Raw genomic sequence first — 25,213 nt, 5'->3', positions numbered from 1 at the left:
GAATTTGTTTGTTTGGGGTTTTTTTGAGCGACGGTCCAGTTCACACTCCACACCAGTTGGAGGCGGTAATGCGCCGTTTTGTTTTTTGCCAACCAAAGTAAGAAAAAGAAGAAGAACGTTAACCTGGAGAGACAAGAAGACTCCATCTCCCACAATGCCTCGCACACAACGACCGGCCGTGAGAGGAGAGAAGAGGACGGAGAAGAGTTTGCGCTCCATCCATGGAGCTTTCCTCTGCAGGGCAGTGACGCAGAGGCAGCCGCAGACATGGTGAAGGATCAGGAAGTGGAGCGCATCGCCAGAAAGTTGGATAAAATGGTGCAGAAGAAGAGCACGGTGAGTGAAAGCGGCCGACAGGTGATGGTGAGCGAGGAAGGTAACACTTTGAAATCATGACACAGTTCAGATTTCAAACGGACACACCTGGAATCAGCTCAGAGCTCATCACCTGCAGTCAGGTGATTAGTGATGTCATTACATGGCACAAAATATTCAAACTGTAGTTTCCTGAACTCCAAATGTGACCAACGTGTGCAGCATGATGCAGACAGACCTCTGAGGCTGGACTGACGGAGAGGCTGTAGGCTTGATACTGTTTCTGTGCTGTGATGAGCTCTGAAACCTGACTGAAACTCTTCAAATAAACCAATAAACCTCTGCAGATGATCTGTTAGCTGTTTGACAACTACTCTTTCAAGGATGTTTGATATGAAAGGAAGGTTGGAGATTGGCCTATAATTAGCTAAGACTGCTGGGTCTAGAGATGCTTTTTGAGTAAAGGTTTAACTACAGCCAGCTTGAAGGCCGGTGGTACATAGCTGATCATTAGAGATAGGTTGATCATATTTAAGATCGAAGCATTAATTAATGGCAGGACTTCTTTGAGCAGTCTTGTCCTGCTTTCTGCTGTTACTCTCTTTTGCTTAACTTGCGCTCTTTGACTGTACTGAACTTTCTTCTGTTTGTCTGTCGTCTTGTCATGCAGCTCCTTGAGTTCTTGGTGAAACTTTGTTTGTTATCAAAGAGGTAAAAGATAAAAGAAATATTAGCTGTGTTTTTATTCCACCTGAATGTAAAGGTGTGCTGACCAAAGAAAAATAGTATTGCACAAAGGCAAGGCGAGTTTATTTGTATAGCACAATTCAACAACAAGGTGATTCAAAGCGCTTTACAGAGACATTAGAAACACAAACAATAAAAAGCATGATTTAAAATTGATTAAAACATGCAAACAAACAAACTAATAAACAAACAAACAAAACAGTATATAAAATCAAAACAGATAAAATCAGAACAATAGATAAAATCAGTAGTTAAATGTAAGTTTTGAAATTTAAGCTTAAAAGTGTGGATTTGGTGCTTTATTCAAATGCAGCTGAGAACAGGTGAGTCTTCAACCTGGATTTAAATAAACTGAGTGTTTCAGCTGATCTGAGGCTTTCTGGGAGTTTGTTCCAGATATAAGGAGCATAAAAGCTGAATGCAGCTTCACCGTGTCTGGTTCTGACTCTGGGAACTGATAAAAGACCGGATCCAGATGACCTGAGGGATCTGGAAGGTTCATACTGGGTCAGGAGGTCACTGATGTATTTTGGTCCTAAACCATTCAGAGCTTTATAGACCAGCATCAGGACTTTAAAGTCTATCCTCTGACGGACAGGCAGCCAGTGTAAAGACCTCGGAGCTGGACTGGTGTGGTCCACTTTTTTTGGTCTTAGTGAGGACTCGAGATTCAAATGTGAAGCTTTACTGAAAAACTTTAATAGTTTTTTAACATTCAGACAGAAACCTTCTTACAGTTTTTCACAACACGTTTATTTAGTAAACGACTAGGTACAATAAAATGGTGGTTCTGTTTACAGGACAATGCTCTGGACCTGCTGAGAGAACTGAAGAACATCAACATGTCTCTGGAGACACTGCAGGTGAGCAACTCCACAAACAATATGGTGATACGAAAAAGCCTGAAATTCACTTGCGTGTCTGATTTAACTGAACTGAAGGTAACACAGGACTCGGTGTTTATGACTTTCAGTGTGCAGTAACACACCGGTGAGATTAAAGTCCACGAGGTTTATGAATACACTAGACCAAATCCATTTATCATTGCTGTGAATGTTTTCATTTAAAGCGCTGCAGAAACGTGTGTGTGTGTGTGTGTGTGTGTGTGTAGTCTACCAGAGTGGGTATGTCGGTGAACGCTGTGAGGAAACAAAGTTCAGACGAAGAAGTTCAGACTTTAGCCAAAACTCTCATCAAGTCCTGGAAGAAACTGCTGGGTGGGTAAAGAAAAACCGAAACGTGACATATAATGTGTCTCCAGGTGACTGTTGTCAGTTCGCATGATTTAAGTTGCATCATCAAGTGTTAGAAACCGTAATCCCGAGTGTACAAACAGGAAGTAGAATTATGGCTGCAGTCATTTGTTAGTTTTTATCTGACAGAGGGTTCAGAGGAGAAGAAAAAGGACGGCTCTCCGGTGAGGTCTTCATCCACCTCCAAGGATTATGGCAGCAGTGAAAAAGGGTCTGTTGCACACTGGCGGCGGCGTCAGCTTGTTTACATGTTTGCGATCAGGAGAAAGTTTCAGTCAAATAAGAACTCTTCCTCTCTCCTCCTCCTCAGCAGTAAATCTTCTGAGGGGCCCCCGTCCACCCCCACTTCCCCAACTACCACCACCCTCTCTCAGGTCACCTCCTTCCCCCCTGCCCCCGTAACCATGGGCTGCGTGAGAAGCAAGAGTCGAGAGCTGCTGGTAGCGGCGCTGCAGACGGACGGTGAGAAGATAATGAAGTCTGGATCTTTTCAGACTCTGAACCCTGCCTTGATCAGATTAATCTGATCGTATCACTGTCTAAATGAGGAATCTGTGTTTCAGTAATCTCCTGTTTACACAAAGACCTGGAATCTGTCAGAGTTGATAGTCAGGTGTTTGTGGTGCTGTTTACAAGCATGAAGCTAACCAATGTTTGTGTTTTAGATGACCACAAGGCCATCAGAGTGGACTGCGAGCACCTGGCGGCTCAAATCGAAGAACATATCCTTTCGTGTTGCTATTGCTGAAACCTGACCACTGAACAGTGTCGGCGGGAGCATCCTCACAGGAAGGATCTCACTTTACTGGAGCAGATTTCATTCATGATTACATAAAAGCTTCAGTATTAATGAACACCAGCAGCACTACAATAAATGTTCTGCACGTTTTTCCAGTTCCAACACATTTCGCACACACTCTTGATCCTTGACGGCTCGCCATGTGCACAGATCTTCCAGGAGTTTAAGTCGACAGACATGAAATATAAAACCCGTCTACGAAGTCGAATCTCCAACCTGAAAGACCAGAAGAACCCAGAACTGCGCCGCAACGTACTGTGTGGAAACATCTCGCCACATCGCATCGCCTGTATGACTGCTGAGGTCAGTGCGTCTTCCTCTTTAAATAGGGGTCAGGGGCGGAGTTTCACGATACAGTGCAGTGTAACTGTATAACCCTTTATTACTTCTACAGTTACATCCATATATATTTGGACACTGACACAAGGTTTTTTTTGTTTTTTTTTAACCTGTTTTTTAGTTGTATAAAGGACATAATGTGCAGACTCTCAGCTTTCATTCGAGGGTATCCACATTGAAACTGGATGAAGGATTTAAGAGTTTCAGCTCTTTAACATGTGCCACCCTCTATTTAAAGGGACCAAAAGTAATCGGACAATCGTCTGAAAGGCCGATGGATGGTGTGGGCCAGGGGTCGGCAACCTGCGGCTCTTTAGTCCTTGTACTGCGACTCCGCGTGGTTTGGGTAAAATAAATTAGAAGTATTTAGCTGAAGTGTGTTTTACTTGTATTTAGTTCTTTTTTTAACTTGTAGTTCTAAATTGGAAGATTATTGTGATTTTGAAATATAAAAATAAAATTATATTTTATTATTTTTTCATCGCTCAAAATAAGCGTCACACTCGCGGAAGCCGGTGTACCCGCAGAAACGTCGTGCATCGAGACTTTCAACCCCAGGTAGGCCAGTTATGGATCTTCAGATCCACATTATGTCAGCAGCTGTTCTCCACCGTGAACTATGTTAAAAACAAACACCGCTCATGCCTCACAGATGACAGCTTACAGTCCTGCGTAAAGATGGAAGCCACGATTTGCAGACGCTGTGCGCAGAGGTTCAGGAGCAGAAGTCCCATTGTAAACATATCACGGCAGATCCGACAATGTTTGCATGAACACGCTTTTCAGCATCTCTTTATTGACCACTTTTCACACACGGTTGCTGTACGCATACAGTCGGTGTTAAAGCTCACAGCCCAACACATAAATGGTAAATGGCCTGTATTTATATAGCGCTTTACTAGTCCCTAAGGACCCCAAAGCGCTTTACATATCCAGTCATCCACCCATTCACGCACACATTCACACACTGGTGATGGCAGCTACATTGTAGCCACAGCCACCCTGGGGCGCACTGACAGAGGCGAGGCTGCCGGACACTGGCGCCACCGGGCCCTCTGACCACCACCAGTAGGCAACGGGTGAAGTGTCTCGCCCAAGGACACAACGACCGAGACTGTCCAAGCTGGGGCTCGAACCGGCAACCTTCCGATTACAAGGCGAACTCCCATCGCTTGAGCCAGATAGCACAGAGGTTAAGGCGGCGAGGCGTGATTGCGGGTGACTCTCAGGTGCGTCCGCCTCCTCTGCAGCGGCACTGCAGACCACGCCCTGCCACACCCATTAACCTGGTAAAATACATATGTAGGCAGAATTTTGCAAATATCTATTTTTCATTTTTTTTTAGCAGCATAGTGCTTTTTTCCAAAGTCAGGTCAAGGCTCCAAAAGCCCAAAGGCGATATGAGGGTGGCGGCTCACAGTTTTTGTTTGCTGGATCACTTTAGTTCAGCTGGGTGTTTCCTTTTGTTATATTTGTAACTTCGGTCGTTGCTGTGCTTTTTGGAAGTCGAATTTCCCAGAGGAACCCACCCGAGGGATTAATAAAGTTCTATCTTATCTTATCTTATCTTATCTCTTATTTCTTTAAGAGTTCAAAATGTGTTAATTACATAATGTAATTTTCTCCATACCACTTCATGGATTCATAAGCAACACACCTTAGTTGAAGCATAAAGGTAAAAAAAAAAAAACCAATATATGCAGTGTTATCTTCATTTTAGATGTCAAAAAGTATTTGCGGCTCCCAGTGTTTTCTTTTGCGTGGAAACTGGGTCCAAATGGCTCTTTGGGTGTTAAAGGTTACTGACCCCTGGTGTGGGCAATTCCTTCGTCATGTCATCATCAGTGAAGAATAAAGATTTGACTTGATGTTTGGTTCTTGCATTTGGAAGATTTTGCTGTGAACAGACATCATGCAGTCAATGCAGCTCTGAAACAAACAAAGACAAACCGTCTGAGAAATTGCTGCAATATTAGGAGTGACAAAATCATCCTGAGAAAGAAAGCGAGCACTGGTGAACTCAGCAAGGCAAAAAGACCTGGACGTCCATGGAAGACAACGGTGGTGGATGCTCGCAGAATCACGGTGCAGAGAAACCTCTTCACAACGTCAGCCAAGGGAACAACACTCTCCAGGAGGAAGGCGTGTCGATACCCAAGTGCAGCATAAAGAGCAGACTGTATGACAGAAAGCACAGAGGGTTCACTGCAGGGTGCAACCATTCATAAGCCCCGAGAATAGAAAGGCTCGATCGGCTACAAACGTCTAAAAACGCCGGCACAGCTCTGGGAAAACATTCTTTGGACAGATGAGGCCAAGATCAAGAGAAAAGTATGGAGAAGGCGTGGAACAGCTCGTGATCCAAAGCATACAGCATCATCTGTAACACACGGTGGAGGTAGTGTGATGGTTTGGACGTGCATGGCTGCCAGTGGCACTGGGATACGAGTAGGGATGGGTATCGAAACCCGGTTCTTGTTGAGAACCGGTTCCCACTGTTTCAGTTCCTTGGAATAGTTTGCCATTTTTGCAAACGATTCCCTTATCGATTCCAGTCGCCCCGAATGACGTCACCACGTTGTGGAGCATCATTTACCTGGCAGGAAACACGGCGGCTCAAACGGTCAAAAGTTTGGTTATACTTTACGAGAACGGATGACAACAGGGCAACTTGCAATACTTGCAAAGTAAATATTTCATTTAAGGGAGGAAACACTACGAATATGCAAAAGCATTTGCTCACAAAACACGCGATGACCTTAAATGAATGTCGTGTTTTTAATTCTGGACTCGTGAATCTCAACCCAGCAGCAGCGGTAACGTTTGCACATCCTCTCCCGTTAATGCGGCAGGTAAATAATCAACTAACAGTGCATATTATGTTAGCGCGATCTGCCTTATTACAAACCTGCCATTACTGTGCATTTAGTGACCATGATGAGAGAGACAGAGTCTGGCTCAGATGCTGGCAGTTCTCGCTGCAGTCTGCCGGTAGAGTCTCCTTTCAGGCCGGGATAGACGAATGTCACCGAGCAGTGACTCAGTTTGTGGTCAAAGGCTTGCACCCGTTTGCCACAGCAGATGATTTTCAGTAAGTGAATGTGTGTAATTGTAGGCAGGGACATTACTGGATATTCTTGTGTAATTGCTACAGAATAATTTATGTTATACTTTGTTATTGCTACAGAAGAATATTTATTTTATTATTTCACATTTACAATGTTTTTTCCTGGGGACCCTGTGACACCCCATTGAAGAGCCGCAGGCTGGATCTCTTAAGATCTCACTGTTGGGTTTGTAAGGCCATGTTACTCCTAAATTTCAAGATGCTTCAAGATGGCGCCGAGTATGGCAGCCTCGTCGCGAGCTCCCCCAAGCAACGGCTTTCTTCTGTGTTTAATTTTACTTTTCCTTTATTTTTTCACGAGCAGCACTTGTCTCCTTGTGTACGACCGACAAACCTTACTGGACATAAAAGACGGTCTTTCTTATAACTTTCCGGAGTTCAAGTTTTGCAACACGGACGCTCCGCCTTTGTTCTCTGGCCCTGGAGGCCGCAAACGCCGACGCAGAGGGAGAAGATCTGGCGTTCTGGTTCGACTGAGACGGCGCACTTACAGACCACCGTTACCCAGTTTATTACTGGCTAATATGCAGTCTCTGGAGAACAAGCTGTGCGAGCTTCGGGCACGGATCTCATTCCAGCGAGAGATGCGGGACTGCTGCGTGATCTGCCTCACAGAAACCTGGCTATCGGACAAAGTACCGGACTCCGCAATACAACTGCCGGGGTTCTCTGTGCACCGCGCGGACAGGTCACAGGATCTTACTGGGAAAAGCAGAGGCGGTGGTGTGTGTTTCATGATCAACAACAGCTGGTGTGATTATGCGAACGTGCACCCGGTCAAATCCTTCTGCTCACCGGACCTGGAGTACCTGATGATTAAGTGCCGGCCATTCTGGCTACCGAGGGAATTTACAGCAGTGATTATTACGGCTGTTTACATTCCCCCACAAGCCGACACTGACCGTGCACTCAGGGAACTGTACAGCGCGATCAGCAGCGAGGAAACCGCACACCCAGAGGCAGCGTTTATCACAGCCGGAGACTTTAATAAGGGAAACCTGAAGAAAGTCTCACCAAAACTCCATCAACACATCCTTTTCAACACACGTGGAAACCGGCAACTCGACCACTGTTACACCTCTTTCCGGGATGCGTACAAAGCCCTCCCCCGCGCCCCATTCGGCCAATCTGATCACTGCTCCATCCTGCTCCTGCCCGCCTACAGGCAGAAGCTGAAACAGGAAGCTCCAACCCGGAGGGCGGTGCACTGTTGGACGGACCAATCGGAGTCTGCGCTGCGGGACTGTTTTGATCACGCGGACTGGGAAATGTTTCACGTGGCCGCCAGAGACATTGATGAGTACACAGACTCAGTCTGCGGATTTATCAGGAAATGCGTGGAAGATGTCGTCCCATCCAGAACAGTCAAATCCTTCCCAAATCAAAAACCCTGGATTAACGGAGATGTTCGCGCGGCACTGGCGGCACGGAACACCGCCTTTGCCTCCGCGAACACATCGGACTACAAACACGCACATTACCAACTCCGGAAGACGATCAAAGCAGCCAAACGTGAGTACAGGGACAGGGTGGAACAACAGTTTGACAACCCTCGGAGTATGTGGCAGGGACTAAACACGATCGCAGACTTTAGAGGGAAAACCAGCACACCGCAGACCACGGCCTCTCTGTGTGAGGATCTAAACGTATTCTACGCTAGATTCGACACAGCGAACACCATGAGACCGGACAGTGTGCGCACCGCGGATGACGTCAGTGCGCACACTGTGTCTGAGGAGGATGTGCGGAGGTGCTTCAGGAAGGTGAACGCACGCAAAGCTACTGGTCCGGACGGGATTCCCGGCCGCGTCCTCAGGTCATGCGCGGCTCAGCTGGCTGGAGTGTTCACGCACATCTTCAACCTTTCCCTCTCTCTGTCTGTAGTCCCAGCCTGCTTCAAAATGGCCACCATCGTCCCTGTACCCAAATCCTCCACCATCTCCTCATTGAACGACTGGCGACCTGTAGCCCTGACCCCCATCGTAAGCAAATGCTTCGAGAAGCTGGTCAGGGACTTCATCTGCTCTGCACTACCCGACTCACTGGACCCTCTACAGTTTGCATACTGCCACAACAGGTCCACTGATGATGCCATAGCCCTGACACTACACACTGCCCTGTCACACCTGGAGAAGAGAGACACGTATGTGAGGATGCTGTTTGTAGATTACAGCTCAGCATTCAATACCATCGTTCCCTCGAAGCTGGACAGGAAACTGCAGGATCTAGGACTGAGCAGCTCCCTCTGCAGCTGGATCCTTAGCTTCCTGTCTGACAGACGCCAGGTGGTCAGACTGGGCAGCATCACCTCATCCCCCATCACACTGAACACTGGTGCTCCACAGGGGTGTGTACTGAGCCCTCTCCTGTACTCACTCTACACCTACGACTGCACAGCCACTAACAGCTCCAACATCATTGTGAAGTTTGCGGACGACACTACAGTGGTGGGTCTTATCACCAACGGTGATGAGACGGCTTACAGGGAGGAGGTCAGCGCCCTGACCCACTGGTGTCAAGACAACCATCTCACCCTCAACGTCGCAAAGACAAAGGAGTTGATAGTGGACTTCCGGAGGTGCAGAGAAGTACACACCCCCATCACCATCAACGGCGCTGCTGTGGAGAGAGTGAGCAGCTTCCGGTTCCTTGGCGTACACCTGGCTGAGGATCTTACGTGGTCAGTACACACAAACAAAACAGTGAAGAAGGCGCAGCAGCGCCTCTTCTTTCTCAGGAGACTGAAAAGATTCGGCATGAGCCCCCGCATCCTCAGGACCTTCTATCGCTGTGCCATTGAGAGCATCCTCACTGGATGCATCACCACCTGGTATGGCAACAGCACCGCCTACAACTGCAAAGCTCTCCAGCGAGTAGTGCGGTGCTCTGAACGGATAATTGGACGTGAGCTTCCCTCCCTCCAAGACATCTACAGGAAGCGGTGCCTGAGGAAAGCGGGGAGGATCATCAAGGACTCCAGTCACCCCAGCCATAAACTGTTCAGACTGCTTCCATCAGGAAGGAGGTTCTGCAGCATCCGGTCCCGTACCAGCAGACTGAGAGACAGCTTTTTCCATCAGGCCATCAGACTGCTGAACACGTCATAGACACCTCAGCTTCACTACTGGAACTTCAACATTATGCACTCCACACTGTATATAAATGCCACTTGTTTTGCACATATTCAACTCTGTATATTTTATATATTTTATTATTATTATTATTATTATTATTATTATTATTATTATTATTATTTTATTTTATTTTTTTACTATTTAATTTGTAAAAATGTGTATACACACACACACATACACACACACACACACACACACACACACACGTAGGAAAATATTTAGTATACACATCCAGAAATGCATACACTATTATATATTGTACATATATTTATTAGTTTCAGGTTGGCCATTCTTGTATTTTGCTCGTTTGTGTTGTTGTGTTTGCACATCTCTGTTGCTTGTGGGGCTCGCACACAAGAATTTCACTCGCATGTGCTGTGCCAGTGTGCCTGCACATGTGATGTGACAATAAAAAGTGATTTGATTTGATTTGATTTAAATTTCTATCTTGTTCAAAGAGAAGATATAAAACAAAGTTCTAAGCTAGTCGACCTTAGTGTCCTCCTTTTTAAAAAGAATCGATAAAGAATCGAATCGTTAAACAGAATCGAAAATGGAATCGGAATCGTGAAAATCTTATCAATACCCATCCCTAGACATGAGTGTTTATGATGATGTGACCGAAGCAGCAGAACGAACTCCTGAGGTGTTCAGAGACAGACTGTCTACGTGCAGTCAGAGTCAGTGTGTTTCATAATACAGATGACCCGAAACACACAGCCAGGAGTTTATTGGAAAATTCTTCAAGGGCCAAGTCAGTCAGCTGATCTTAGCCCAACTGAGCGTTTCACTGGTTGGAGTCAGACAGAAAGGCCCACAAACAGGAAGTGAAAGTTGCTGCAGTAAAGGCCTGCAGAGCGTTAAAAAGCAGCATCTGGTGATGTCCAAGACTTCAGGCAGAGGGTCTTCAACCAAGTATAAGAAATGAACATTTTATTATATGTAATTGCTCCGATTACTTTTCTGTTTTGTGTTTGATTGCATTAAAATGCTTTAGTTCCTCACATTTATGCAATCTTTTTGTTCAAACCATTGAATTAAACTGAAAGTCTGCACTTCACCTGCATCTCAGTTGTTTCATTTTAAATTGATTGTGGTGATTTACAGAGCCTAAATTAGAAAAAAGTTGTCTCTGGCAAAATATTTATAGGCCTAATATTGTTTTATTCTGAAAGTCTAAATGGGAAGTAATTTGTTTTAGTTTCACGTTAGTGAGATGAGGTCAAGAGCCCACTGAGCTTATAGAGTGAAACGGTAAGAATCCCCATTTGTGCAGCGGTGGTTTGTATGAATGTAAACTGGATAACTACAAAAAGGAGTGGAGTCAGTGGGTCGAATGAAGCTCTGTGTGTGTGTGTGTGTGTGTGTGTGTGTGTGTGTGTGTGTGTGTGTGTGTGCACGCGCAGGAAATGGCGAGTGCAGAGCTGAAGCAGATGAGAGAGGCTCTGACAAAAGAGTCGATCAGACAGCATCAGCTTTCCAAGGTCGGAGGAACTGAGACGGACATGTTTATCTGCAGCAAGTGTCATGGAAAGAGCTGCACGTACACACAGGTATGAGCACATCTTCAGGCTGATGGTCGCTGTTCTCTGACCAGTTTTCACCACCTCATTCTCGTGTTCAGGTGCAGACCCGCAGCGCTGATGAGCCCATGACCACTTTTGTTTTGTGTAACGACTGCGGCAACCGATGGAAGGTAAGGCCCCTGACTCTGAGAAATACACAGGACATGTGGACTGGCGTTGACACTGATCAGTGTTACAGACGGCGCTGTCTTGGAAATATTTAGGGCCATATAAAAGTTTCTCTTCTGCAAATATTTGATAAATAGCTAATCGACCTACCCTCTTTCTCATCACCCTTCTTAGAGGTCTACACAGCAGTCACACCCACCCTCCTTCCTTCAGTACATCCATGAATCCTCTCTGAAGTCTTCCTCTTTTGTGGAGCTTTTGTTCACTTGTCTTGTGCACTGTCTGTTGCTTTGAATGTTTGAGCTCAGGTTTGCAGCTTCTGCCTCCAGATGGTGGCAGCAGAGGCTGAATTACAGCTTCCCCCTCTTCCTCTCAGCTCTATCTGCATGCTAACCTTCTTTACCTGACCTTCTGATCTTACCATACCCTCTCACCCCGACCTAGCTGATTTAGCTGCTGACTCAGGTCAAAGTGAAGCAACTAAATGGAGAAGCAGGTGATTTATGAGAAGAGCAAAGCTTCAGTTCAATTCATTTTCATTTATAAAATGCCAAATCACAACAGCAGCTGCCTCAAGCTGCTCAAAGCGAAAAGATTTGAGTTACCAGATCTGCATTTGTTTGTTAGCTCTGTGGTGTGTTTTTCCACTGCAGGTGTGCACTTTGATCTTTTTCCACTGAGCTTCTGCCTCTGATTTCTGAGGTGCTGAGATTCATAGTGTCTGTTTAGGGCCAGGTGACAGTCGGATCTGTTTCTGACTGTTTCAGGTTTCTCTGCATTGGGTCTGATTGAGGTGTCTCTTTGTATTTGTCTTTCAGTTCTGTTGAAGAAAACTCGGCCGTTTATTCTTCTGTCAAGAAGCAAATTGAAGTTATTGAAGTTTATTTTATTTTTTATTTTTTTGGTGTAATTTCTTTTTATATATCAAACTAAATGCTGCAATGTATTTGGAGAGACAAAAGCCAGCTGATGTTGTCCATTGGTTGAATTGGTTTTGTATTGATGACTGAGACTTCCTTTCTGAAGACGCTTGAGCCAGATTCAAATCACAGCTCATAGTGTGTCTTTCTTTGCCATGATGTGCTGAACATATTAAATCTGCTCTTGGATGAAGACCATCGAATCGCTGTTTTTATTGTTTTGGCTTCAGAAATCACCATCATCAATAAAAAGGGAAACCATCCCTGCCCCCTGGTGAACCTTGAAGTTTACTCACAAAGAAATCGGCAGTCTTTCTTTTAGAATTTCATTTGAATGGAGAGACGCAGAATATCAACCAAAAATCTAGAGAAACACATTAGACAAAACTGATGTCATGTTATTGGCTGAAATGAGTATGGTAAATGGTAAATGGCCTGTATTTATATAGCGCTTTTACTAGTCCCTAAGGACCCCAAAGCGCTTTACATATCCAGTCATCCACCCATTCACACACACATTCACACACTGGTGATGGCAAGCTACATTGAGCCTTTACAACCCAGCTAGAATTCCGGTTCCCACCGTAGACCTGCCCATGGCTGGAATGAAGTAAAAGACGACCACCATGAACTTGGTGAGGCATTGAGTTTGAGTATTCAGAAATTGGACTGAAATGTTCAAGCAGGCCCATCTGACGTTTGCAGTGAACATCTAAATGATTCAGGAAAGCCGGGTGAGCAAGTGCTGTGGTCAGATGAAACCAAAATGGAACTGAGTTCTACCCGCCGTATGACCCAAAGAACAGCATCCCCACCGTTGGGCATGGAAGTGGAAACTTGCTTGAAGTCGTTTTTCTGAGTGTACAGGCCCTGTGTCTTCAAAGTACAGGGCCATGTACCATTAAAATCTTGGACCAGAACCTCGTCCCCTCAGCCTGAATGCTGAAGATTGGTTGTGGGTGGGTTTTCCAGGAAGACCTTAAACATAGCACTAAGAGAACAAAGGACCGGCTAAAGACGAAGATCCAGAATGAGGTATTATGCACCGTCCTCACCAGTCTCCTGTCCTCAGGTCGATGAAAAGTCTGTGGTGAGAGTTGAAGCTTCGAGTTAATGCAGAATAGTTTGTCTCCTTTGAAATGAACCAGAAACCATTTCTTTCTTTGTGGGAAAACTTTCATCACATAATGATTTCTTTCACTGTAATTTCCCCAAAGACTTGTTAGACTGAGTCAGTGGTGGTACGATGTCATCGGCACTTGGGTTTGATTATAATAAATGATGTTGTGTTTTCAGTCATTCTGTAGGTTGGACTGGCTTCCAATCTGAAAAATGTTGATTAATACGAACTGAGAAGAATTCGGCTGGTTTACATGCCACCTGTAGGAAAAAAAAAAATCTTGATGGTTGTTTAGCTGAGTGTGACTTTTAGCTCATCGAGACGAATGAACGATGACCTCGTGCAGCGTTGAGGTACCAGCATTGTCTCTCCACTCCTTCACAGTTCATCTTCACTGTCGGTCAGTGAAAATGAGATTAATTTACCCTCAGACTATTTGCAGAGTTACTCTAATCCTCTATTTAATGGATTATAATTCCCATTGTTAGTTTGTGCAAAACAGCCAACGAGTGACAACAAACCTTCTTCCTCTACTTGACTGGTTACAGTACCAGTGAACCCTGATGATTGCTAATCCTGGTTATATCACCCCTGAAGGTGTTCAACGCCTCAAATTCAACACAAATGTTCACACAGACTCGGGAAAGGTTTTTCCACCAAGACTCAACAAATATTTTTCAGGCTATAACCGAAAGGAGCTTCATGCCCCAAAATGTCAAGGACAAGTCTAAACGGACGAGGCTGGTTGGCTGATAGGCAGATTAAACAGATCTGTGATGGTGGCAGTCGGATGCATATCTAACCTGGCCTGGACAGACCAACATGCTCTTACTTTTGAGAAGTTAAACAGTATTCGTCTGAATAAATGTGGACGTTAACACTGTACCACGAAGCATCCAGCAAAAGACAGACTACTTAAACAAAGAGCAGAGGCCTCGTGCTGTTTTTCTAAATGCTGCTGGTGTTTGGAAGTGTGTTGACGGGTAGGATGAAGAGTGGTGGGGAAACAGAGCTGAGAAGGATTCTGTTGTGTTTGTTGTGGAAACACCGGTGAGCTCTTCCCATACATGAGCATGAAGAGAGACAGAGAAAACAGATATAACATATGTACAAATGAATCTTTTCACAAGTCTATTTTTGTCAAGAGAACATAATTGGTGCTCAGTGGAAACCGTCTGAGATTATAGATTTCAGGGAGCTGGTTCATTATTTTCTGTGTTCGTGGAAACTTTATTGAGTTGTACTCTTGGCTCCTGTTGTGCTCTAAGAACTGTTTATTAGAAAGTGTCTGACCTTAACCCAGCAGCAGAGAAGTTGTGTCCTGGACTCCAAAGAATTCCCCTCGTTCTGGACACGACACTGAGGATCAGGATTTTGTCACAGTCATTCAAACCAGGCAGCAGCAGATTAGTGACTGACCTCGAGCTGTGGACGGACACGTTTGTGTCATTTTAAGCTTCTTCCTGTCCTACAATGGTGTTTGTCTCCATCCTTCACCCAGCGTGATCGTTACTGGGAACAGTTTAACCCTTACCCTCCTGCTTCCTGTGCTGATGATTTTATATTAGCTCTGTAGCTAACCGTGAACTAAAGTTCTATATATCCTGACTTCCTGGACTAAAATCTGAAACTCCAGTCAGCGATAACGGGTATCGTGATTACCAGCCTTCTCTGTTAAGCCGGGCTCTTTGCTTCAGGCTCACATAAAAAAGGTATTTGACACGTCACGTCAGTCTTGTTTCTTATCAAATGATCCCTGTGAGCACCCCCTGCTCAGATGCTTTATCAGATGAGGATAAATAAAAATACAACACCTCTGAAAAAGACAAAATCTAAAAGTAAAATATTTATTTTTTAACAGATTTTTATTTTTTAATTTATTGTCTATTAATTGTAGTTGTTGTAAAATGTATTTATTTTGATTGTAAGCCCAACAAGGGACAATTGTTGAAAATTAGCAATAGCTATAAACTTATGTGCGTTACATCAGTTTCATGTTTTGTACTTGGACTATGTTAAACTGCACTGTCCCTTTTTAGATAAATAAATTAAAATAATCTGACAGCAGCAGAAACTGGTTCATCTAAAGATTTGAATTATTTTGTGTCTGAACGCGCTCAGTGCTGTTTGTTTTTAAGCTGTGAGACTTTAGACTGTATCCATGGAAACATCAAAGCTTCCTGTCACACAGCCTGATTTGTCACAGATCAAAGCGAAGTCTGTGACTTTACCACAAAGTCAGATATACGTGTTGGTGATCTGTGGCGAGCGTAGACCCTCAAGTTCATCATCACATCAGCTGGACCGACTTCACCAACCCTGCAAACACCGTTAGGTTTTCCTCTTCATCGAGGCCGAAGGTTAGAAAGAAATCCTACCATCAGAACACGGGAAACCAGCGAGCTAGCACCCTGACATGGTTAATGAAATCTGTGTGTGCAAGCCACTGCAACCCCCTCTGGCCTCTGCTCCGTAGCTGCTGGGTGACCTCTCGTTTGGGGCTCTACTCAGCTCTTCCCAGGAGGGTGGCACGGTTCCCCCCCTTTAGTGGTCCTCCTCGGGTCCTCGTACTCTGGGGCCTCTGGATGTCTGGGGCCTGGATCTCCTCCATACCTGCTTCATACCCTGGTGGACGGGGCTGTGGCTCCCCACACTCCCTAGCAGATCGTTACATGGAGAAACCTTTGGAATGCAAGCACGCTGATCCACACAGGTGTACACACGGGTATTCACAGACGCGGACTACAGCTTTCTTAGCTGCTGCCTCAAAGCACATTGTGCGCTGTCTATCTTGCGTGCTGCACAATATCGTTTAATATTTAGTATCTACTGATATCTATTGTTAGCTAGTTTATTGTGATGGTGCTGTTTTTATTATGTTGCTCTTTGTTGTTTGCTTTCTTGTTTTTTTTTCTCCATACAGGTGACCCAGGTGTTTTTGTTTGTTTTTCTTTCTTTCTTCCCCCTTTCTCACAGTCTCTTCTCTCCTCTATTTTTCTTTCTCTCCCTCTCTTTCTTTCATTCTTTCTCCCTGTCCTATCCCGCAGTCATGTCTGTCCCGACTTTAAAAAATGAAAATAAAATAAATTCATAATTATAAAGGTCAATCAAATGGACCAATATGGCAAGGCCATGATGATCCACTTGGTAAAATAAATTCGCTTGGCATCTTTCTTGGCCTTAAGACAACAATTCTGATGGCTAAAGATCCAAACGGGACACACAAAAAAAAGAGTGTGTCGGTGCTGGTCAGTTATCATAATAACAGCGTTTTAGCCTGGGAGATTTTATTGATTCAGTCCTTGGTGTTAACACAGGTGTGAACACTGTCTGACCTCTCAGGTCATTTCTGTCACAAAACAAGCAGCCTCTCGTTGGATCTTCAGTTTTCTCTTTATATTTGTACAATTAAAATCACAGTTTTAACAAAATAGAAAATAAATAACATCAACAATACGAAGAGAAATGCATCGTGTGACTGGTCTGCTGAAGAGGGAGGCATCTCCTGTTTGGAACCTGTGGCCTCCGCCTCCATCTACCAGCGTTCCCATGAAGCAGTGCAGGAAGCGTCCGACTCACAACATGGGCTGCTTTTTTGCACCTGGGATTTCCTCCCGCCCCCCTTCCTGAATGGACCAACCACAGATGAGCCCGGTGGCCTCCTGCAGCTAATCAGGAGCCACAGACAGTGATGAGGTCAAAAGTGAGAGGTCGCAGAGGTCAGCAGCAGCAGCGCCCAGGTAGGCAGCCCCGGTGTGTGTCTGTGTGTGTGTGTGATACTATACTTACAGGGCCTGTTATAAATTTGTAAGAAAACAGATGTGGCGACCATAAACATTCACGTAATGGCAGCGTACGTCTGACTTAAAGAAGATAAAATTCCAACTTCACCTGCGCGTTATTCTTGGTCGTAAACAGTGAAGCGTTCTCCACCCGCACAAACAAAACCTCCTCTGTGTCACTTTTAACAGGTCCTTCTTCTTATGGTCTCTGCGACACGAGGCAGACACAATGTTCATTTATTACAACACAAACGTCCGCCTGCAGCTTTGCACTCTTTACATTTCATCTCTCAGTGATAGTAGTTTTTGGTTGCAGACTAGTTATGAACAATAATCATTATTACTGATTATCCATTCATTTTAAAGACACAGCGGTCACAGCAGCTTCGTTTACTCCGAAACTCAAATCTGTGTCTTTCTGACCATTAATGGAAGGAAAGTATTGATTATTGAACGGTCCGTGTAAGTAAAGTAGCACTGATTCTGTGTGTGTTTTCTAAACTCCAGTGTTTTTATTGCTCTGTGTGTGTGTGTCGGGTGTAATCAGTCTCATTGGGTCATCCTCTTCTGGAAAAACCAGGACGAGGAGAGACCACGGCAAACAAAAGTAGGTGAAATGTTCCACGTTCAGTTCTGTGATATAAAATATTCACGTAGTCGTTTGTTAATCAGTAGTTGGAGGAAGCGGCGCCCCCCTGTGGTCAGGAGTAAAGTCATCGATCCAGCGAACTACCAAAGATGAAGCGTCTCAGGAAGCGTCATGTTTCCAGTTCAAAAACAGAGAAAGGGAACGACGCAGCATTCATCTTTTTCTTTGAACCGCATCATTCCTGAAGTGCGAGGTGGAGTCAGCTGGCTCTGTGAAAGGAGATGCTAAGGAGCAAGGCTGGTAAAAATCCACAAAGAGCTGATGGCACATGTGAATATTTTTCCCACTGAAAAAACAATCACCCCAGTAAAACTTCAGTGTCATTCGCTGGTGCCCTCAGGAGCAGGTGGGAAACATGAACCAAAGCAGAGGTGAACCGTGAGGAGGAGGAAGGCAGGGATGGATCAGGGATCAGCTTAGTCTGATTTCAGTGACGTAAAACTCATAAATCACCTAAAATCAATAAGTTCACTGCTATTAAAATTCATCTGTTTGAGCTGAAACTGTTGGCCAGGAGTTTGTCTTAATATTTAACTGCTAGTTTTTAATCACTGCACTGCACTAACCCTGCACATAACAAGGTCTAACTGACGTCAAAGGCCTGATTAAGATTTCAAATTCGAGAAAAATATATATATTTTTATAAACATTGTAAATCTGTTTCCAGGGTTTTTTTTCTTGTTTTCAAAATGATTATCTCCATATTAAGAGAAGGTGACTACAAAAGAAGAAAGAAGTGAGCAGGAGTGTGACTAAAAGGAAGAAAACATGAAGTGGAGAGACGATGAAGATGAGTACGTGGGAAGAGCTGAGGATGGAGTGATGACTGCTTGAAAGATTTGGATGGAGGCAGAGCGCAGGTTGGATGAAGATGTTTAGGAGTAGGACTCGGAGGGCGTACGGGAGCCGCCATGAACCAGCGCCTTGTAGATGTTGGAGGCAAGGAATCGTGGGTAGGAGTCCCTGTGCATCAGCGTGTAGATCTGCAGCTGGGCGTCTTCAAAGGTGTGTGGCGTCGGATCCTGCATCTTCCTGTTGATCACCTCTCGAACCCGAGCATCCAGACTCACCTGGAGGGAAAAACACACTTTGATGCAACAAAGCAGTTCAGGTTTCACTACATAAAGAAACAGTGTGACTAATGAGCCAGCCAACCTGGAGCTGGAGACGTGACTGATAGGAGCTCACGAGAGACTCTTAACCAGGCACACTGCATTGAACAGCTGCTGCTAAACCCAACTCAGGCTACTGTGTCGTCTCCACATGTCTTTAACATGGAAATAACATTTCACTAACTGAGCCCACGTCCTCATTTTAGGTTTGACAGCATTTTAGTAGGTAAAAGTGATGCTTTGGCATGAATTGAGCTGCGGTTTGGGGAAGGCCTCGAAGGAGACTGGCGATGGCTCCCGGGCCTGGCAGATCCCAATGCACTAAATAGAAGTGAAGAAGTTGAAGAATGGAGAAGAAAGAGAGAGGGAGGGTGAGGCACGTAAACGAGAATGATCGGCTTGCAGAACTGGGGGAACCTCTGTAGATGACAGCCGGAAGGAGCGTTTGGAGGCGTGGTCCTGCTCCTGAAATCCCGATACATAATCTCCAATAAAAATGTTGGATGTCTTGATGCTCAGTCATCCAGGTAAGTAAATCCCAAAAGGCTGATTCTGTTCATCTGGACGTTTTCGGTGGGAGAAACGTTTCATCACTCAAGGAACCGACCTCACAGCCCATTGTTCATTCAGTGGGCTGGATTCAGTCATTGTGCAAATGTGCTCTTTATAAGGTTGAAACCTGCAGTCAGCTGAGACTGAAGGAGTCACTTAGACGATCGTGAAACGTTTCTCCCACTGAAAACATCCAGATGAACAGAATCAGCCTTTTGGGAAAAATGTTGGATGTTGTCTTCAGGAGCTGCGTACCCAAAAGTATAGTGAGAGTGACCTGTGAGAGTCTGTCACAGGCAGAAGACTTTCTACAGAACTGCAGGCGAGGATCTGAATGGATCACGATCCAGAGTTGTGCCTGTGGAGTGGTCGGTGGGTGTTGTGGTGGTGATCCCTGAAGCAGACAGGCCTAAGAAGAGGCCTATGGAGCTTGGTTTACTTGTGGACTCTGGAGGCTGCAGAGCGGTAACAATGGGCAGAACGCATCTCTGGTCATGGTTGAATGAACCAAACCTCTGCTGTGAGAGTTAGGGGAAGCCTTGAGCAAGACTTTTGTTCAGTCTTAAAGAAATTCTGGCAAATGATCAGGCAACTCTGGGGGGAAGCAGATTTATGGTTGAGCAGTGTTTGCTGCCTATAGGCTGCAGACTACCCATCTGCCTGCAGAGAGCTCTGCTGCCAGAGGGAGGCAGTGTACAGAGTCTGTGGTTCAACCATCTGAGAGCCACTCTTGCTCATGTTGTTGTTGATCTTACATACAAAAAGTAGAAATTGAGTATTGACTCCTGTTCCCGGTGAACTCTGCTATCGCTCCCTTCTCTATTCCAGCCCACTTATCAACCAATCAACAATGCAGATACTTACATAATCTACACCCAGAGGCGCTCAGTCAGGATCGAGAAGAGTGCACGGAAATAAAAAAACAAACACGTCGCCCCCTCTGTCCCTTCAAAGGTATCGAGTATCGTCCCTTTGTATGGAGCTATCTGTTCTCTGAGTGTATAACTACAGTCAGAGCCTCGTCTTTGCCTGCAGAAAGTCAGACTGGTTCTTTGTCTTCGTTTATTCCCTTTGTCAACAATTCTGTTTATTATTTTTATGGATGATGGTGGAGAGCCCACAGAGACCAGTTACTGGCCCAAATGGACGAGTTTAACCCTGTAAACCAGGACCTGTCGCTGGCACCAGACAGGTGTTTTCAAATGGTTTTAAAAATCATATTACTCCAGTTCTGACCTCCTTACGCTGGCTTCCATTTGAATTTGGGATCTATTTTAAATCCTTTTACTGGTTTTTAAATCCTTAAATGGTATATTTGCCTTATACGGTTCACTCCGGTCAGCTGAGCAGCTGAAACTTAGAGGAGACCCTGAAGCTCTTCCTCTAGTAGGCGGTCGACTTCAGACGTGGTTTTTAAAAACTCATTTTTATACACTGGCCTTTGACTCAGTGGGTAACTGACACTGTTATTCTATTGTTAGTTATTTATTGTACTTTTTGTTCTTCTGCTGTACAGCACTTGGGCCAGCTATGTGTTCTAAGTGCTACATAAAGGAATTATGGTACGGGAACTGTAACTCCCATAACTGCTTACCAATTTGTTCAATTAAAAGAATCGCAAGTTTCTGACAGCCGCGAGTACAACAATGGACTGCACCAAAATGCTTATGGGTGCATTCCCACCTACATGATACAGGAAGTGAATTTTGTTATTGAAAAATCTGCTAACTTTACACGGGTCTCGCTCTGGGCCCGGGATTCTCTGGGATCTGTGTTTTGGGCCAATCACGGGCCTTTACCTGGCTGAGCAGGTGTCTAGTATAACCAGCTTCCCCTGGCTGAGTGATGTTTGAGGCTGGTGAAGAGGACTGACTATTTAGATTTGTGTCGTTTGCAGCTTTAACACAATCGCTGTGTGTGCGCGTCTGCTCGTTGCATTAAAGACTAACAGGCTATGTTGGGACCAACGCAGGAGCATTAGGACCGTTACACTCCTCGTCCCCTTCATAGACCACGGTACTACTTCTGTTTACATTATACATGCTTCCCTTAGGCAGTATCATTAGAAGACATAGCATACATTTACATTGCTATGCAGATGACACCCAGCTCTATCTGTCCATGAAGCCAGATAACACACACCAATGAGTTAAACTGCAGGAATGTCTTAAAGACATAAAGACCTGGATGGTCGCTAACTTTCTGCTTCTTAATTCAGATCAAACTGAGATTATTGTACTCGGCCCTGAAAAGCTTAGAAATATGGTATCTAACCAGATTCTTACTCTGGATGGCATTACCTTGGCCTCCAGTAACGCTGTGAGGAACCTTGGAGTCATTTTTGACCAGGACATGTCCTTCAACTCACATATTAAACAAATATGTAAGACTGCGTTCTTCCATTTGTGCAACATCTCTAAAATTAGAAATATCCTGTCTCAGAGTGACGCTGAAAAACTAGTTCATGCATTTATTACTTCCAGGCTGGACGACTGTAATTCATTATTATCAGGAAGTCCTAAAAACTCCCTGAAAAGCCTTCAGTTAATCCAAAATGCTGCAGCAAGAGTCCTGACAGGGACTAGAAAGAGAGCATATTTCTCCTGTTTTGGCTTCCCTTCATTGGCTTCATGTTAAATCCAGAATTGAATTCAAAATCCTGCTCCTCACATACAAGGTCTTAAATAATCAGGCCCCATCTTATCTTAATGACCTTGTAGTACCATATCACCCTATTAGAGCACTTCGCTCTCGCTCTGCAGGCCTACTTATTGTTCCTAGAGTATTTAAAAGTAGAATGGGAGGCAGAGCCTTCAGTTTTCAGGCCCCTCTTCTCTGGAACCAGCTTCCAGTTTGGATTCAGGAGACAGACACTATCTCTACTTTCAAGATTAGGCTTAAAACTTTCCTTTTTGCTAAAGCATATAGTTAGGGCTGGACCAGGTGACCCTGAATCCTCCCTTAGTTATGCTGCAATAGACGTAGGCTGCCGGGAATTCCCATGATGCATTGAGTTTTTCCTTTCCAGTCACCTTTCTCACTCACTATGTGTTAACAGACCTCTCTGCATTGAATCATATCTGTTATTAACCTCTGTCTCTCTTCCACAGCATGTCTTTTATCCTGTCTTCCTTCTCTCACCCCAACCGGTCGCAGCAGATGGCCCCGCCCCTCCCTGAGCCTGGCTCTGCCGGAGGTTTCTTCCTGTTAAAAGGGAGTTTTTCCTTCCCACTGTTGCCAAAGTGCTTGCTCATAGGGGGTCATATGATTGTTGGATTTTTCTCTGTATCTATGAAGCACCTTGAGGCGACTTATGTTGTGATTTGGCGCTATATAAATAAAATTGAATTGAATTGAATTGGATGGATGAGCACCAGGGTACATCCATGCAGCCCCAGCAGGTCCCCGAGGCCATCTGCTGGCTGTGCAGCAAACAAGATCTAAAGGAGTCGGAGCTTTTCCATCAGTGGCCAAACTGTGGCGAACTGTCAGAAGCAAAAATGATAACTGAAGACACATTTCTGCTCCCCACAGCTTACATCCACTGGTGTGGCTCGACCGACAGATCAGCTGACTCAGAACCCACGGAGCAGACGCTCCTCCACAGCCAGAGGTTGGAGAGAAGTCTCCAGAAGCATGGCCTCAGCTTTGGTGGTGCTGTCCAGCGTGCTGTAACTTGTCATTTCAACTGCTGAAATCAATTAAATATTTTCTTTACCTCCTTAAAGAAAGAAAACCCGAACACTGAGAGTGCCAGTGCTGAAAATCCAAGACATACGGCTGTAAGGTGCACCTGTAAACACCTGGATTTTAGAAGCTAATGTGGGAGAAATACGCACTCTTTCTGTAGCGTTTGGGATTAAATGAAGAATTTTTTTCCAAAAAAGTCTGGAGTTGGTTTCTTCGAGGATAGCAATGAGAATGCGTAAACAGGAAGTAAATCCTGGTGTCAGAACCTGTATCCAGTGTTTTTGTAACAGAGTGATCACAGCTCTGGCTTAGACACACCTTACATCTTACAGCTCTGTGCACTTGTTGTATAGTTCACACACTGGTCCTCTAAACAGTGAGCACTGGTATAACCCCAGCTGAAAAACAGTCATACCTCTTTTGGTGACAGAATAGAAATGTAGTCTTCATAGATGGAACGAGCTTTCTCCTCAATGGCGCTCTTGTTCATCTCCTGTTTGAGGTCCTCGCAGGCGAGCCAAAACAACATGTTCTCCTCGCTGTACTCTGTCCGCAGGAACTCCCGGAAAACATTTCGACCTGCCGGATTCCTCATCAGCTTGTCGAAGGACTGAGACCACAGCCGGATCTCTTCTAACGATGGTTTGGTGCTGAGGAAGAAGCGGGGAAAGCTTTGTTCATCTTCATCTGTTCATTTGTGTATGTTCCTGGTCTGCAGTTAGCTGATATAAAATTGAACGTACGAATATTTGGATATTTCTGACTTAATTGCAGTTGTGAGGCTAAACACTGAGAGTCTGTAAAGATCCTAGAGCCGTTAATGCAGGATAAACTGATGTAGGCACAGTCAGACCACATCTGTGTTTGAACACGTTTCCTTTGCAGGTAAATAAAACTCACACTCAGGCTCAGCTTATTCCCAAACTGCGTACTACTCCCATCAACATGTTTCACGGCTCGCTGAGCTCAGCTGAGGTCATACTGCCCCCTGGTGGCATTTTTCTGCAGTGCGGAAAAAGTTGTGTTTTTCATGTTTTTGAGGTCGAGCAGAGAACGATCGACTGCAGTGACTCACCAAGCTTCACAGTTTGGAATGGTTTCCATCTTTGTGTCCGGTATCTTCTTCCTCCTCCTCCACCTCTGCCTCTCCTCTTCATTCCTGACAGTGAGACTGACATGATAAAACAGCCTTCAGACAGGAAACGCGCACACACACAAACTCGCACAAACAGCACAGCCACACACGATGAGGTTAAGGGCAGCACTGACCAGGTAAGGCAGGTGTGTCTCACCATGAACAGCTGCAGCAGCAGCACCAGCAGAAGCAGCAGGCGTTGGGCCGCTGGGAATTTTGGGTAGTGGCCGTGCCCCGCCCCCCTCCCGTCCCGGTCAGTGCAGAGGTCTCGCTGCGACCTCCGCCCATGGTGAGCTCCGCCCCTCGCTCGGCCGGAATCGGACCTGTGTACTGTACAGATACATACTCAGGGTGATCAGTGTTGGGAAGGTTACTTTTAAAATGTATTCCATTACAGATTACATGCCCCAAAATGTATTTTGTAACGTATTCCGTTATGCGACTCAATGAGAGTAACTATTCTGAATACTTTGGATTACTTAATATATTATCATGCTTTTTCCAACTACATGAATGTATTGCTGGGTGATTTATTACTGAAGGTTACTCGCCATACCAATACCAACTAGATGTAAAAATCTTAATATAAATGAGTAACAGTAGGTGGACATTAGGTAAGGCTACACTTTTTGCAGCGATCTCGTGTAGAAAACTATTTGGCGCGTATATAAAACAGGTCCGCGGCTCCGAACCGTAGTAAAGGGACCTCTGGCTAATACGTCAGGTTCGTGTCGGGCTCCTAGCCGAAAAATAGCTTTACTTTGTTGTCTGGGTCAACTTTGCTAGCGAGAGACAGAGAGAGGCGTTGAAAGGCTGCTCCAACGGAGCTTATTGTTTCAGAGGAA

General features: G+C 45.0%; 2 protein-coding genes across 2 annotated transcripts; one reads left to right on the top strand and one right to left on the bottom strand.

The window, feature by feature from the left end:
- The first annotated feature begins 267 nt into the window (after nucleotides 1-267).
- On the top strand, nucleotides 268-23,218 carry tcea2 (transcription elongation factor A (SII), 2). The gene is made up of 10 exons (XM_085345681.1): nucleotides 268-336; nucleotides 1,863-1,925; nucleotides 2,174-2,279; nucleotides 2,445-2,526; nucleotides 2,626-2,777; nucleotides 2,981-3,037; nucleotides 3,263-3,417; nucleotides 11,121-11,267; nucleotides 11,339-11,410; nucleotides 23,078-23,218. The coding sequence occupies exons 1-10, from the start codon at nucleotides 268-270 to the stop codon at nucleotides 23,216-23,218; spliced, it is 1,044 nt and encodes a 347-aa protein (XP_085201807.1).
- rgs19 (regulator of G protein signaling 19) lies at nucleotides 17,164-24,686 on the bottom strand. The gene is made up of 4 exons (XM_085345682.1): nucleotides 24,526-24,686; nucleotides 24,309-24,392; nucleotides 23,649-23,883; nucleotides 17,164-18,949 (listed from the first exon to the last, which is right to left on the bottom strand). Exons 1-4 carry the CDS (start codon nucleotides 24,654-24,656, stop codon nucleotides 18,755-18,757), a joined length of 645 nt encoding a protein of 214 aa, XP_085201808.1. The 5' UTR covers nucleotides 24,657-24,686; the 3' UTR covers nucleotides 17,164-18,754.
- Between the last annotated feature and the right edge of the window lie 527 nt (nucleotides 24,687-25,213).

The sequence above is a fragment of the Diplotaxodon limnothrissa genome, linkage group LG20, assembly GCF_057381915.1.
Source record: "Diplotaxodon limnothrissa isolate DT_005_m linkage group LG20, D_limnothrissa_male_GT1.1, whole genome shotgun sequence".
Taxonomy (NCBI): Eukaryota; Metazoa; Chordata; class Actinopteri; order Cichliformes; family Cichlidae; genus Diplotaxodon; species Diplotaxodon limnothrissa.
Note: the sequence above shows the minus strand (reverse complement) of the source record. Positions and strands in the feature narration are given on the sequence as shown.